The sequence below is a fragment of the Dermacentor andersoni genome, chromosome 8 (genome assembly GCF_023375885.2).
Source record: "Dermacentor andersoni chromosome 8, qqDerAnde1_hic_scaffold, whole genome shotgun sequence".
Taxonomy (NCBI): domain Eukaryota; kingdom Metazoa; phylum Arthropoda; class Arachnida; order Ixodida; family Ixodidae; genus Dermacentor; species Dermacentor andersoni.
Window position 1 is genome coordinate 83953734 of NC_092821.1, and position 16776 is coordinate 83970509.

General features: G+C 45.5%; 1 protein-coding gene across 2 annotated transcripts in view; it reads left to right on the plus strand.

Annotated features, from left to right (window-relative positions):
* Positions 1-16776, plus strand: part of LOC129386732 (uncharacterized) — a 148742-nt gene that overhangs the window by 27585 nt on the left and 104381 nt on the right. For both annotated transcript variants that reach the window (XM_072284029.1, XM_055074894.2), the window contains exons 10-11: positions 4076-4191; positions 7046-7214. In XM_072284029.1, the coding sequence (XP_072140130.1) occupies positions 4076-4191; positions 7046-7214 (285 nt within the window). The remainder of the gene's footprint in view (positions 1-4075; positions 4192-7045; positions 7215-16776) is intronic.

Below are 16776 nucleotides of genomic sequence, written 5' to 3' on the forward strand. Positions count from 1 at the left end.
TGCCGGCCAGGGCAAGCTGGAATAGGCGACATTGTTTCGTGTTCCCATTGGATTTGTGCAATAAGAGCTGCTGCACCCACCAGCTTTTTGGCTGTGCTTCTTGTTCACAGCGTTCACCCATAATTTGTTTTCGCGGCCTTTTCGGTATATTTACCGCTGCTGCGGACCAGGTGTATAGACCACTGCATCTAGTGTCACTTTGGTTTTTTAGGCAGCAGCCATGCAACTACCGCCCGTCAGAGCTTTCGGCCTTTGCGCCACCTGTATTTTGTTTTCTTTCGTTCCATTGATGTGTGTATGCGGTTTTTATGCCTTCTGAACAGTCCTTCGTCTACAGCCCGGTGTTTCCTCTGCTGTCAAACCGGGCCTCATATTCACATCTCCTCCCGTTACCAACTGATGATGAGTTAGTTCCTGAATGCGACAACTGTTCGGCCAGGTTTAGCCGTTGTTGAACGCCGGTATATTACCTGCTTGTATTGCAAAAACTCAGCCGTGTACAAATGGTTATATTACCAGCTTGTACAGAACATTTCAGTGTTGTTCTCAAAGTGGAAGACCTTTATTTCTAGGGAGATTATAATATTACATCCGTAGGCAAAAATTAACGGCGAAAAGCCTGCCGAGGTCTTGCCCGCTCACAAAAGATACCGCCCGTAGCATTGCCTAAAAGAGAAAGAAAAAAAATATGAGTGGAAAGTAAATATAACAAATTTCGATTGAATAAATGCACATAGCGCGTGTTTGTCTTAAAGTGCTATCACATTAAGAAATCTACACCCACTAAGGACGTACAAATGTCGTCGAACAAATCTGTTTTAAAACAAAAAAAGAACACATGCCGTAGTTTGTACACCCGTCCACAAAATATTACGGACCATGAAATCACAGAAAGAGCTGAATATCTCCGCAACCTCACAATGAAGGCTGGTATTTGTATTTCGGGCCTCGGCTAGAATTTGCTAACAACATTGTCGCTTACAGTTTTACTGGCTACTGCTACAGTCTGCTCGGGGATTGAACGTTTTCTGAGATCCCGTGGTCTGTAAACTTGTGTGGCCGGCTGTACATGAGCATAAAGTGCTTTGAGAAACAATTCTGGCATGTAATGAATGAACAGTTGAACAACGAGAAATACTATTGAAAAAAGACTGAATTTTAGTTCAGTTAATGCAATTGTTTACGGATATGCTATGAAGTTAGTAGAAAGAGGGAAGGATTGTTAATCCCGTTTCAATGGTTTACTGTTTAGTGTACAATCAACACTCAATTCTAGAGAGCTTAATAATTCGACAACCTTGTACAGAATAGCTTGCTTTCTATACCTAGTCCGGATTTTCTTTGCTTTCCGAATGGAGCTTCTGGAGCCATGTCTCGTGCAGACGGTGTAACGTTAGGCAGTCTGTAACTTAAGGTCAATGATATGCTCTGTCAGATTGGCATTGTACACTTTTCCATGGGATAAAATTTCACATTTCATAAGAAAGGAACGGGTTCAGCGGCTACCTTTACAGCATCCTCATTATTTTCTAGGACACAATGTACGCTACCTTGCAAAATTATCACCCTGGCCTAACTGGCTTCAGTTGAGGTTTCCCGTGCCAACATATAAAAGTTTAGCTTAAAACAATGTTTAATGCATTAATTTAGGTAACCACACGGGAAGCAAAAAGCTGTATTACTCAAACATCCTACAAAAGAAGCTAAATCAATTACGAGGTGATTCACATGCGGCGTTCACGAAATGAGTTCATTGAAACACACCTTCAAGAACTTCTGCGTGTACACTTGCAAAGTTCAATCCGGTTGTCCCCATGATAAGTTGGCATGATTTTACATTCTAGCGGCTATGCTCCTTATTAACCTTAAAAAAAACAAAAAACAAGTCCAGCTTTTTATTCAGTTTTATATAGTTAGTTGTCAGGCAGCCGGAAATGTATTTAGCCGTATAATTTTGCTGATGCTTCTACTTTTCGCATTGTGTAACCTGTAAATTTATTTACAGATATTTTAGGCCCTCGCCGTGCCCAAGCAGGAGTGGGTACTTCAATAAACATGAGAGTGGTACAAACTATAAATATTAATAAAGGCGAACTCAGTCATTGTAGAAAGGCAAACGTCATAGAAATAGTATTTTTTACAAGGAAGAAACGAGAGAGAGAGAAAACTCAGGTAATCGGGCATGTAAACAATTAAATCTCGGAAAATGTCATTCTCGCTGTTTTTTACTAATCAGTCAAGTGTCGTGCAACTCACTACAGTGCTCGGTAATTTGTTCCAAAAAATATGGCCTGGTGGAAGGACGATTATTTTGGGAGTTTACACTGTTAAATGGATGGCGGATGGTTTTACAGTTATTAGATCCCGTATACCGCGTTCGCACGTTGACGGACATAGATCAGCAGCTCGACAAGTTATGACATATCGCATCGTTTGCCTTGTCAGTGCATTATGACCATATGAACTTTCGTGAAAATATTAGCAGCCCATTTTTACATAGAGCTGCTACCTCCTCCACAATCTATGGGTTTAGAAGCGTAGACTGTTGGGCCGGTTGGTGCATCTTGTAGTGTGGTTGAGGAGAAATTCGGGAGGGAAGAAGCAGAGTGGTCAGAACAGACGCTCCAATGAGCGTGTATACCACGGGCGTCTGTTCTGTCCACTCCGTTTCTTCCCACCCGTATCTCCGCTCAATGACACTACACCAAACAATAGCTTGATCGCTTCAAACTTTCGAGCTCTAAAGCAATCGTTGTAGTAAATGACCTTGCACCTAACCAACTGTTGCTTGGCTTTAAAGAGAGTGTAGAAAAAAAATTTAGTTTTTCGCTAACCCTCTCACGAAGCACGACTGATAATGGATACCAAAAAGTAATATAGCTCAGTTTTAACGTATAAGAACGAATCATGCCTATACCTTCTTCGGACTCGTTGCGATGGCCGTCACGAAAACGTCACTGTTGAGGCCGATATAGTTTAACATTCAAGACACTGATGACGACATATATTCGGACCGGCAGCACGTGCCTTTGCCGAAACACAGCAGGCAGTAGCGGGAGCGCAACCGGCGTCGGCGAACGTGGGCGCACGTGTGAAATTCAGTAGACGGACAAGTTCACTGCGGTCAACGCTGTGGTGGTTCACGTGAGCTCCGTGACCTTGGCCAGTCACGTGGGCACTCATGATTTGCATCATTCAAGCATTATTCTCCTTTACTAGCGGGAATTTAGTAATCTGGAATTGTGCGATGCAAGCCGTAATGAATTGCGTGGGACAGGATTGCGCAATAGGCGGTCGTTTTATCGACCCCTAAATATCGCTCATTATGCAGGAGTGACGAAATCGCTGTCCGAGAATTTCGTGGGTGCACTTGTTTTGAGGACGTTTTTAAAAATGTCGATTTATTTCTTTCATGCAATTCCGAGTTTAGATCATTGCCACACCTTGTGAACAACGTTAGTGCGTCAATTTACTACAACGTCCTCCTGAAACTAGAATGAAACTTGGTTACACAGTGACTTTCGAAGTCTGTTTTTATCGCTGACTGGTATGTTAGCAGTGTGAAAGACCCGATTTTATTTTCTTTACCGGATGTTGTTACACTACAGGAGCAGCATCTCCGTCAACTAGGGCGAAGTAACCATCTCTTCATTTTATGGCACGGCTGAAAATACTTTTGTTGCCATGAACCCAAAGAAAAAGATGCAGCACAGTGTTGCTATAGTTGACATCCTTGTGAATTCTGATTTAGTTTCGTGGAATCGAAATTCTCTCATTCTTTGCTTCTGATCGCCTTTGATGACACAGTGTCCCATTTCACATCAGGGTCACTTTCCTGTAATGCTTATGGCAAGAACACGAATTAACTAGAATTGTACAGTTTGATATACATTAAACGTAATATCCAGGAAGAATATTTTATTTAATCTATTTATAGTTACTTTTGAGAAAAGTAGAAAACAATGCATACTGTTCTGGAAGGGGTTTGACATGCAGCTGAATAAGACACTGCCCAATTTGAAGGATCTTGCTGAAGTAGAACATTCTTTTATATATACATATATATATCTTGCAGGCAGCGGCCCAGTTCTCCCAGCCTTCCGCAGTAAAAAGGGTGGCATCGTATACATTTCTCGGAGTATATGCCGTATGGGATCTGAAACCCTGTGAAAACATCGGCCTCCACACGAAGTAAGTGCCGCAGTCTTACGTCATGAATTAAAATTACAGGTGCTGTTCTTACATCCTGGAGAGTGCACATTATGTTAGCACTTCTTAACAGGAATTCTGACGCTAACGGGCATTAGCCGACACATATGGAATAAAATATTATGTTGTTATGCACCGCCCAGAGTAAGGCATGTACTACACCGCTGTGCTAATATGTTCAAAGTGAATGAGTAATCTCACGTAAAATCTGTGACGCAGAGACTCGGGAAATTCATTGGCTGGCCGAGGTACTGCCACGCAAAAACTGATATCAATTAGGCTTCAATCCTTTGTCTACCGCTTGCCGCCACTTTTTCGAATATATGCATTTTGAGCATCTTAATCCTAATGCACAGGATCATTAAAAATAAAATGTTCAAAGCGAAATTTCTGCGAACATGCCAAAATCATTTTTTTTAAATTTAACATCAACTGAATGAATTTATTTTTTCGGATGTTTGATTTTAAAAACCCGTGTGAGGGATGCCCATAATTTATTTTAAGACAAGTTTAGTGCCTCTCTTGGGATGAACTAGAACATTTGCAGCATACTGCATCAATGAAATGGAGGTGCCTAATCTTGGCGTCAAACTACACATTGATGATGTAAAGATATCAGGTATAAGCTTATCTACAAAATCAAGCAGTTGAGTGCATGCGTACGCTTACCACGCACTGAAATATGAGATTGCCCTTCGTTGATTCACTGTAGACCTATTTCTTGCACTTCATTGTGATTCCTTGCAGAAGTTACAGAATAACAAACGGTTAAAAGCTTTTGAGGCCGTTGGAGAGTTCACAATACTAATAATGCATCAGTTTGGTAGAAAGATATGAATAAATGGAGATACTTTTGCAAAGATCTCTCTGGCGAGAATCCTTGGTAAAAGTACTGCATGGGTTATGTAAAACAAGCGGTGTTTTCGTTCCTTTAGGTGAGCCACGAGTTTAGGGTTATTGCTTATAATACTATACCATGAATGCATCTGGTGTCTGCATGGCAGATGTTGTAAAATAGAGAACATGAAATGTTTTTGTTAACCTCATGAGTAACTTTTTTCTTAGCTGCATTCCTTAGCGTTGATTACGCCTGCCCCGCAGAAAGGATTTTGTAATATTCTATACCGCAGGTTTTGTTTCTTTGTAATGGCTTCAAGCTTTTATTTTCAAACCAAGTTGGCACGAATGCTGTCAAATAAATAATTCCAGGCTCTCAATATTCTTCATTCATTTTTATTACAGAAAGCTGAATAAAAATAGAGTGCTTCATGAAAAAAAAAAACGCGTTGTTATGGCATCCACCTGCAGAAACAAAATCAATGGAAGACTCAACTACAATTGACGTCTACGTAATGCGAATCTTTGTGGGAATTGTTGTAGTGGGCGAAGGCCTATGCGGGTCTGGCTCGTGGGACCGAAGATGCGTTTTGCCGTTATCTCAACGCATAGTGTTTTAAGGCTTCAAGAAGTGACAGCAATAATTGGGTTTAGCATATTTGAAGGCTCCTTTTACAGAACTAGCTAAGCCAGGACGATGCTCGTCCTCGTCTGTTTCTCCATCTGACGCGCTATCGACACAAAGAGCTCGTTGAAAAAGGAGATCCTTGCAGAATGCATCGCATGCGTGCGATCAACTTACTTTCAACACGCATGATCTGCCTGCGAGACATCAAGCGTCACGTCAGTAAGAACAGGAGTGTCCGGCCTATAATGCACGGCAGCTTCTCAAAAGCCATATTGATCTCTAGAATTATTTAGCAGTTACACGCGCTTTCTCCCGCGGCAGAAAGCTTTTATTTTATTTCAAGGGGAGGTGATGCACGATAACTATCCAAACCACGGTTTCTTTCTTTTTTTAGTTCGCGCCATTTTGCTTGGCAAAAAAAATTGCGCTAAGAACGCTAGATGAATGACCACACCTCGTTTTACTCAGAGAGCAATGCTTTGAATTAGCCCTCTACCTCTCCATTTGCAGAATGTCCTAAATTTGCCCATTTTCATTGCAGCAAATTTTTCAACACAATTTTCCAGATTCGACAAAAACTAATGGTCACGATGGCCGAAGCAATAGAAAGCATCAAAGAATATGTTCAATCACCAAAAAAGAACAAGAACACGAATGCAAGGCGAGAGCAGAGCACAAGCGCGCGGCTTGTCCCCGGGAATCAATGCGCAAAGTGTAATCTGGACAAGCACGACTCGGCTTTTGCAACATCGGTACTGAAAACTGCGGCGCGTGAAGCTGATGATTGCTAGTTTAAAGGTTAGAATGCGGCATTCCAAACAGAGTACCACTATCGTTGCTTGAATACTATTTTGGAAGAACACTTACGATAGCACGTAGTCTTTTGCATCCTGTCCCATGGCCTGTACACTAAGCATCCCACGATATAACACTCTCATGTAAGACGCGCTTGTCGGATGTCAGTAAGAGGGTTACCATAGGTTCCCCAGAAAGAAAAAGGAAACAAAGAACCAAGTGATGGTTAGCGATTTGTTCGCAAATCGCCACTGCACTTCAACTGTTTATTAGCGGAACAATAAGCAAATTAATCCACGTACTAGGTATATGTGCTTAGGTTTGACGTGTTTCGAATTACATTAAAAATATTACTAAACGTTATCGCCGCTGGGAGGTTGGTCTTATATTTAATTTTTTTTGAGAGCATCGCAATTATCAAATTGTGTTTCTTTTCTTTTGAAATCGGGCGTTGCATTGAATGTGGAATTGAGCGTGTGACTTTCACTTCTGTAAATTGTTGACTAAGTAGCTGCTACAAAAATGATCAACAATTTCCAATGGCAACTAATAACATACTCTCCTGCTCGTTTAAAGGTCTGTCTTCTCACCGGACATGATTGTCGTGCTTGGACATCTTTCGTACCAAGAGAACAAGTTCAAAGGATTCGCCTACCAATGCTATGTATTTGCGCCCAATCTGCTTAATTTGGACGCGAGTCTGTTGTATGACAGTAACCAGCCCGCCCACTACTATCATACACTCGTAAGTACATAGCATGAAACACCTACCAATTGCAGAGAATGTTGGCGCAAAATACACGTGCGCAGAAACCACCGACGATAATTAGCAATGTTAGGCAATACCCTAAAGAAATATACTTGGCTATAGAAAAAATTATCTTCATTTTTGTTGCAATGAGCATATCAAGCTGGCGTTTCTTATTAATTGAATACATGCTAGTGAATAGTGGCGGTGTTCCCAAACAGCGGTTGCGCTATATTATTTCTCCAGAGTGAATTGCCACCAATCAATATGTGGTCAGAAAAGGCAGCCAGAGGAAGGCATAGAGCCGCTACGCATGCCAAGCTTTGTAAGTGAGGTCCCTGAGCCGTTAGTGATACTATAACGGATTGTACATTTAGGCAAGGTAGCGTTTTGACAAAAACTGCGCGAGTGGCAGTGCGGAAGCCGACGGCTATTCTCCTTTCTTGTCACCGCCCCAGAGGACGGTGGCAAGGACGGTGAATGCTCCATGGGATCATCAAAGGTAGAGATCATCATGGTAGAGCGCCTACATCGGACCGGCGATGGTCCCGCAATCGAGTCCCGGACAAGGACGAATTTTTCTTAAACTACGAGGATTTTATTTCGAGGAACCCGTACGGGTTTCCTTTGTAGCAATTGCTACGTATGAGTGGATCTCTGATTTTCCCTTTATTAGTTACTTCTTTCCACCTTGAGGGTCTCCGCAGAAGAATTACATCAAAGCCATTCAGATGATCGAAATCTGTCGCTCACGGCATCCCCGTCGGAAGGATCTTTGATACAACTAGTTCGTGTCCAGTGACGAATGCGGCCCGCAACTCGGCTGCACCGAAAATGTACCCATTCTCTGTCCAACAACCGCCTTACACCACCCATAATCGCAAGAAAGGGTGAAAAAAGTTATCGTGGTTAAACATTTTGCACAAGCCGTGGACAAGCATTCTTCATGTAGGGGAATATCCCGAAGGAATGATTGAGGGAACGAACGAACCATCGAATTATCAAATGAGCGAATGAACGAGTGGGCGGGTGAAAAAAAAAAACGAACGAAAGAGAAAAAAGGAGACGAACAAACGTTCGCCTCACCACCACCACCACGACCATCATCATCATCATCATAATCATCATCATCATCATCAGACTAGTTACGCCCACTGCAGGGCAAAGGCCTCTCCCATACTTCTCCAACTACCCCGGTCATGTACTAATTGTGGCCATGTTGTCCATGCAAACGTCTTAATGTCATCCGTCCACCTAACTTTCTGCCGCCCCCTACTACGCTGCCCTTCCCTTGCAATCCAGTCCGTAATCCTTAATGACCATCGGTTATCTTCCCTCCTCATTACATGTCCGGCCCATGCCCATTTTTTTTCTTGATTTCAGCTAAGATGTCATTTATCCGCGTTTGTTCCCTCACCCAATCTGCTCTTTTCTTATCCCTTAACGTTACACCTAACATAATTCTTTCCATAGCTCGTTGCGTCGTCCTCAATTTCAGCAGAACCCTTTTCGTAAGCCTCCAGGTTTCTGCCCCATAGGTGAGTACTGGTAAGACACAGCTGTTATACACTTTCCTCTTGAGGGATAGTGGCAACCTGCTGCTCATGATTTGAGAATGCCTGCCAAACGCACCCCAGCCCATTCTTATTCTTCTGGTTATTTCAGTCTCATGATACGGATCCGCGGTCACTACCTGCCCTAAGTAGATGTATTCCCTTACCACTTCCAGTGCCTCGCTAACTATCGTAAACTGCTGTTCTCTTCTGAGACTGTCAAACATTACTTTAGTTTTCTGTAGATTAATTTTCAGACCCACCCTTCTGCTTTGCCTCTCCAGGTCAGTGAGCAAGCATTGCAATTGGTCTCCTGAGTTACTAAGCAAGGCAATATCAGCGAATCGCAAGTTGCTAAGGTATTCTCCATCAACTTTTATCTCCAATTCTTCCCACTCCAGGTCTCTGAATACCTCCTGTAAACATGCTGTGAATAGCATTCGAGATATCGTATCTCCCTGTCTGACGCCTTTCTTTATTGAGATTTTGTTGCTTTGTTTGTGGAGGATTACGGTGGCTGTGGAACCGCTATAGATATCTTCCAGTATCTTTACATATGACTCATCTACTCACTGATTCCGTAGGGCCTTCATGACTGCTGAGGTTTCGACTGAATCAAATGCTTTTTCGTAATCAATGAAGGCTATATATAAGGGTTGGTTATATTTCCCACATTTCTCTATCACCTGATTGATAGTGTGAATATGGTCTATTGTTGAGTAGCCTTTACGGAATCCTGCCTGGTCCTTTGGTTGACGGAAGTCTAAGGTATTCCTGATTCTATTTGCGATTACCTTAGTAAATACTTTGTAGGCAACGGACAGTAAGCAGATCGGTCCATAATTTTTCAAGTCTTTGGCGTCCCCTTTCTTATGGATTAGGATAATGTTAGCGTTCTTGCAAGATTCCGCTACGTTCGAGGTCATGAGGCAATGTGTATATAGGGCGGCCAATCTTTCTAGGACAGTGTTCCCACCATCCTTCAACAAATGTGCTGTTACCTGATCCTCTCCAGCTGCCTTCCTCCTTTGCATAGCTCCCAAGGCGTTCTTTACCTCTTCCGGTGTTACTTGTGGGATTTCAAGTTCCTCTAGCCTATTCTCTCTCACCTTATCGTCGTAGGTGTTACTGGTACTGTATAAATCTCTATAAAACTCTTCAGCCACATGAACTATCTCATCCATATTAGTAACGATATTGCCGGCTTTGTTTCTTAACGCACACATCTGATTCTTGCCTATTCCTAGTTTCTTCTTCACTGCTTTTAGGCTTCCTCCGTTCCTGAGGGCCTGTTCAATTCTATCCATATTATAGTTCCTTATGTCCGCTGTCTTACGCTTGTTGATTAACTTACAAAGTTCTGCCAGTTCCATTCTAGCTGTAGGGTTAGAGGCTTTCATACATTGGCGTTTCTTGATCAGATCTTTCGTCTCCTGCGATAGCTTACTGGTTTCCTGTTTAATGGCGTTATCACCGACTGCTATTGCGCACTCCTTAATGATGCCCATAAGATTGTCGTTCATTGCTTTAACACTATGGTCCTTTTCCTGGGTTAAAGCCGAATACCTGTTCTGAACTTGATCCGGAATTCCTCTAGTTTCCCTCTTACCGCTGACTCATTGATTGGCTTCTTATGTACCAGTTTCTTCCGTTCCCTCCTCAAGTCAAGGCTAATTCGAGTTCTTACCATCCTATGGTCACTGCAGCGCACCTTGCTGAGCACGTCTACTTCTTGTATGATGCCAGTGCTCGCGCAGTGTATGAAGTCGATTTCATTTCTAGTCTCACCATTCGGGCTCCTCCACGTCCACTTTCGGCTAACCCGCTTGCGGAAAAAGGTATTCATTATCCGCATATTGTTCTGTTCTGCAAGCTCTACTAATAACTCTCATCTGCTATTCCTAGAGCCTATGCCATATTACCCCACTGACTTGTCTCCGGCCTGCTTCTTGCCTACCCTTGCATTGAAATCGCCCATCAGTACACTGTATTTTGTTTTGACTTTACCCATCGCCGATTCCACGTCTTCATCGAAGCTTTCGAGTTCCTGGTCATCATGACTAGATGTACGGGCGTAGACCTGTACAACCTTCATTTTGTACCTCTTATTAAGTTTCACAACAAGACATGTCACCCTCTCGTTAATGCTATAGAATTCCTGTATGTTACCAGCTATGTTCTTATTAATCAGGAATCCGACTCCTAGTTCTCGTCTCTCTGCTAAGCCCCGGTAGCACAGGACGTGCCCGCTTTTCAACACTGTATATGCTTCTTTTCTCCTCCTAACTTCACTGAGCCCTATTATGTCCCATTTACTGCCCTCTAATTCCTCCAATAGCACTGCTAGACTCGCCTCACTAGATAACGTTCTAACGTTAAACGTTGCCAGGTTCATATTCCAATGGCGGCCTGTCCGACCACCAACCTTCAATCAAACACAAAAATGGCTCGAAGAGCCAAAGAAATAGTATTGCATTCAAACCGAGGCAACAAAAGTTTCTCTTAAATAAGTACGCTGAGGATATGGCGGGAATGTTGGCGTAAGGACTCAGGCAAGGCAACTGCCGTTTCCCAGCTGGAGCAACACTTTGGTCGCTATAGGCGTCTTGGAACACTCGCTCGACGAGAACCGCCGTAAGTGGCAATGCAGCCAGCGCACATAGATAGTGCTGGATATGAGGCGGAAGGAAAACCGTCGTTCTTTGAAAACATAAAGGTGCTCTGGACCATCTCTGGGGCTTGGTGCAAAAATGGATTTTGCTGAGAGCATACCCTGCTCTGAGTATATCAGCCAAATTGTGCAGTCTGCCGTGGCACCTGGCGCTCACAGCGGGAGCACGAAATCACCTTTTTTACTAAAACGGCCTCTCTTAAACAGAAGCCTCTCCTCACACTTTTTGGGCTGTTATATATTGTCAAATAACAGATTCCCATACTCGGCTGCTGTTGACCAAAAGCTGCCGCCATTCAAGAACCTTTTATGGATCAGTGCGCTTCTTCGTATTGTTCCTATGTCATTTAATAAGTCGACACAACTCGACAGCTTGAAGGACCTCATGTCGCGAAAAATGCGGCACCGACGTCCCTCGTCTTGCGCCTAGCGTCGTACGTCGTTCCCCCTGAAAGATTTTCGAAGCAGCCATACCCATGCTCTCCATGCGGAGCAAGGAAGCTGCTGAAATAACTGAATTGCTCAAGCAAAAATACGTATAAAAATTGTAAAGTACGACGTACACACAACCTGTGGACACGATAGCGTAAGACTGTAATTTTACTATGCGAGAAAATGTAATTATGTTATGCCACAACTCGTAGAAACCCGATTGCTGGATAGGCCACAGCGTCCGCCATTTCCACGCGCCGGTGCGTGAGTATTTCAGGGGCCACAGAGCGGCGCGCCTGGTTCCCAACAATACACCCAGATGGCGGTCGCCTCCGCCGCATTGCGGCAAACGTCAGATGCTTTATTTCTACCAGAAAGCCCGCCTTCGTGCACAGCGTTCGCGGCCAGCGTTTCCGGGTTAACTTTACGGTTGCATCCGCTCCAGAGTCTGGAAAGCGTGCGAAGCAATCAGGGATCTTTGAATCGTATCGCGTTCTCCCGTTAATGGCGAAGCTTGTGCGTCCACAACCATTTTGACGCCCCTAATAAGAAATTAAAAATAAGCGATAACCTGCGTTTCGACTTTCAGTTAGAAATACGTAGTTGCGGAAGACATCGATTATCGTCTGCTCACCTTCGGCCGGGGCCGCCCGCTGAGTGGCTAAACTTCTACCAGACTGCTTATTGGTGTCGTAGACACCGGTATCTCTCGTGTATATCGGTTTTGAACACTCAACTAGCCTCGAACAACAGCGAACCTAAAGGTAGACCACACGTACGCTTGCCGGGGCGCGCTCACGCCTTGTAGCCCCGGGTGAGACGCCGTGACAGACGTCGCTTTGTATTGAGCGATTGACAGCGCTTCAGATCGGTTAGGCTTGTGCAGCAGGAGCGCAAGGGCGCACACGATCCCTGTCGTGCCCATAACGAACTTGCCACATTTGCATGTGGCTGCCTCTCTGCGTAGCGTAGATAAATCGGTCGCCACGGCGTATCGCGACTAGCCTGATAGCGCTGCTCAGTTCTGCTTGCTGAGGAAAACCGCGCTCTCTGATTGGTCTCTGCGGCTGACGTGGCTCCAGGCGTGCGGCGAGCCTGCCCTAGCGCCATCATCTGACTGGAACAGGTCGTCTGCTTCCCGAGCTGTACACCTTCTAGGCAAGGTCAGAATCGTAGCTCGTTGCACGAGAATGTAACGATGACATTTCGTTCGAATGTCAGAAATTGCGCGCTTGCCGTGGAGTTAAGTGCGGAAGTGTATCTCCTACTTCTCAGTCGCCACAAGAAAGACGCGTGTAGCTATATAGTACACTGTAGCTGAGCAACCGGAAGAGAGGCCGCGAACTCCACCGTAAGTAGAGGAGCGCACCGTGTCGGTTTCGAACAGCGGTGGCGTGGTAGTCGTTTCTGGTCTTCAGCGGCGACGCACGGCACACCATTTGTGATTTGGCGGCGGTGGCGCCGCCGGCGTGGAAATGGACACCAAAAATTTTCAAAATTCGTGAAATTATTTTAAGCTAAACTGCCTTAAATTCTGGGCGTTTCATACTGAAGGTAGAGGGGACCCAATTAGGATGTGTTGAAAGTTGGAGAAATACAAAACGTTTGGAATTGTTGCAGCCAATGCATTTAGAAAAAACATTGGACCCAGATTGAAACGTGTTCATGTTGGGTGTGTTTGTGTATTTCTTCCGCCATAGATATGCGGAACCTTGATTGTTTTTTGGGTCATACTTGCAACTGTTTGTATTTTGCTGTGCCTCAGTTGATATAAGACATTTTTTCATTGAGCTAAGAGTCAGCGAATCCGCAAAGAATAGATAATTCAGCACCAGCGGAAGTGACACTCTCTAGATATATTAACCTTGCTTTCGCTTGTTGACATTGAGACTGCATTTATACAATAGGCCTTACGTAAACAAAATAAAGACCTCTTCTGTGAGCAGCTTTTGCTGAGTTCATTCTTTAAGCTGTTAACCACTCAGCTGATGGGATAACACCCACTGCCGACAGGACACTAAGTGAAAGCACTTGTTCTCTATATTTCTACGGAACAGTATTTGCGATGACGAAGCGGCGAGCAGTGTGAAGACGGCGACGACGACTAGAGGCTAGCGCGGGCTGTTGCCTCTTGGCGAAGTGCGGCGTATTTCCTTGTAAATATACTTGCATATAGCTTTTCGTCTGCGTCTTCCTACGTAACATATCTGGTGGAGGTGGATGTTCCCTGTACCTCGTCACAGAGCTCCGCATTGGAAGGTACGTCGAGGCTTCCTTCGTGGCTCCCGGCGACGACCATTCGACTCAGCCGGCTCCGACACCTGCTGCCACTTCGACGACCTACATCGCTCTCTCCGCTCCCCGTGATCCTGGCATATTCTCGGGCAAAGATTGGGAAGACGTCGAGGATTGTATCAGCCTGTACGAACACGTCAGTCGCAATAACCGGTGGGACCCTACTATCATGCTCGCCAACGTAGTCTTTTACCTCGGTGGCACATCTCGAGTTTGGTTTCGGACGCCCGAAGATGAGCTCACCGGTTGGAATTCGCTTAAGCTAAAGCTTCGAGACTTGTTCTGCAACACCTACGGTCACAACTTGGCGAGCAGAAAGCGTTATCCGGCCGTATGCAGACGTCAACAGAGCCCTACGTCACGTACATTCAGGACGTCTTGGCGCTGTGCCGCAAAGCTGACGCACACATGAGCGAGACAGACAAGATTTCCGACATCCTCAAAGGCATTGTCGATGACGCCTTCAACTTCCTCGTTTTCAACAACGTGGCGACGGTGGATGCAGTTATAAAAAAGTGCCGCCGCCTGGAACTCGCTAAAAGCCGACGTATCGACCAGCAGTTTGCCCGTCTGCCCAAAAACCCCGCGGCACCTTCCTGTGCCGACGCTCCTCATCCCAACAACACTGGCGATGTTACCAGCATCGTCCGGCTTCAGATCGAGGCCGCTTATCCGTCTGCCTTCGACTCCAGCTCCTTCAACGCACCTGCTGGGTATGATGCTGTAGAAACCAAATTGGCTCAATTTTTTAACTCGTCATCACCAAGTTGAATGAAAGAAGTACGGATTCATAGAAATACCGGCAGTGCTCGGATGCAAAATTATTTCCACAAAGCAAGAATTATTTTTCAACGTTCACGTCGAATCTGTTTTACAGTTCGGTGCAGCTACCGCTCAGTTGCATTGAATTTTTTCAAAATGAATGTTACTAAGAAATAGTATCACGCACTATGCATTCAGAAATGTTTTTTTTTAATTTTTTTACCTGTAGACATGTGGAAAAACACCTTGGAATGCAACGTATGACGCGCAAGCGCATGAGTGCTGTAGCACACACGGCGCTATCGGGCCTCGGTGCGCCAGCACGCTTACAGTGTCCGCATCGCTAATAGTATTCAAGGCAGGGCTCGCGCAGCCGCACCATATGCAGCAGCCACCGGAACGGGCGGCACATTTGTAAACATTTGCTTAATATGTAAGTTACCTAGCATGGTGTCAGCGCGCGCAGGCAAACATGAACACTTCACACTCGATGACTGCGGACACTCCCTGTCAAAACGCTGGCCTGAGTAATCGCGGCAGAAGTAGAGAGCAAAGTGACCTTCGTGCTGTCTGTTGTTTCAACACAAACTGAGCGGTGAGAACGCGGCGCACGCAAAGCTTCTAGCCGTCGGCCCGCATAGACTGTGCCACCAAAGCAGGTCGCTGTGAAGATGAAGACCGGGCGGCCGTGGGACATTATGGTGGCACCGACGCCGCGCATTTTGTCTCTCCCGGGGCCCACCACGGTGGCACCTCAGCACAATACAAAAGGCCAATTGGAGAGATAGCTGGCAGAGGTCTTCGTCCTGTATTGCACATGTATATATATATATATATATATATATATATATATATATATATTGTAAGGAAGAAGAAGTGCGCCGTGCCGAGCTCCGCAGCCGGATCGCCAGCGCTACTGAAGTGGGGCTCGGGCTAGACGCTGTTCCTGGTTTTTGACTGGCTAAGCCTACGCAGTTGCGTCTTCTTGTCCGCGTCCTTCTTGTCGTCCACAACCGTGTCGGACTTCTTTACCATAATTGGTGGAGGTTTGCTGGGTCTCCTGCAATCCTGGAATTGCGCAGCCGGACTCTCCCTGCCATCATGACCACCGAAAGCGCCACGAGCTTCCCTTCTGTCGACATGGCTTTGGAGCAGCGCAAGGACTCCTGGATTTCATCTTTGATAGATTCCATCTCTAATTCACCTGCACGCCCACCATCCCGAGCGTTACGCCGACAAGCTCCGCACTTCGCCATCCGCGACGGAACTGTCTATCGCCGTAACTACGGTTCCGACGGCCGCAAATGGCTGCTTGTAATACCTCGGCAGCTCCGCACTGATGTATGCGCCGCTTTCCACGCCGACCCTCAGTGCGCACACGCTGGTCTCTTCAAGACCTACACCAGACTACGCCACAGGTGGTCGCCATTGGCGTGGTATGTACACATTTGTACAAAAGTATATTCGCTCTTGCACAGAATGTCAACGCCGCAAGCCTGATCCTTGCCGCCCTTCTGGACCAATGCAACCTCTGCCATGCCCTTCGCGGCCCTTTGACCGGGTTGGCATAGACTTATACGGACCTCTGCCATACACAGCTGCTGGTAATCGCTGGGTCATTGTCGCCGTAGACCACCTCACGAGGTATGCAGAAACGGCCGCTCTACCAGCCGCGACGGCTCGTGACGTTGCTTCCTTCCTGCTTCACCGCTTCGTTCTACGTCACGGCGCTCCCCGCGAACTCCTGAGCGACCGAGGTCGCGTCTTTCTCGTCGACGTGATTCAAGAACTTCTCGCTGAATGCCGCGTCATTCATCACTGTACCACCGCATATCACGCGCAAACA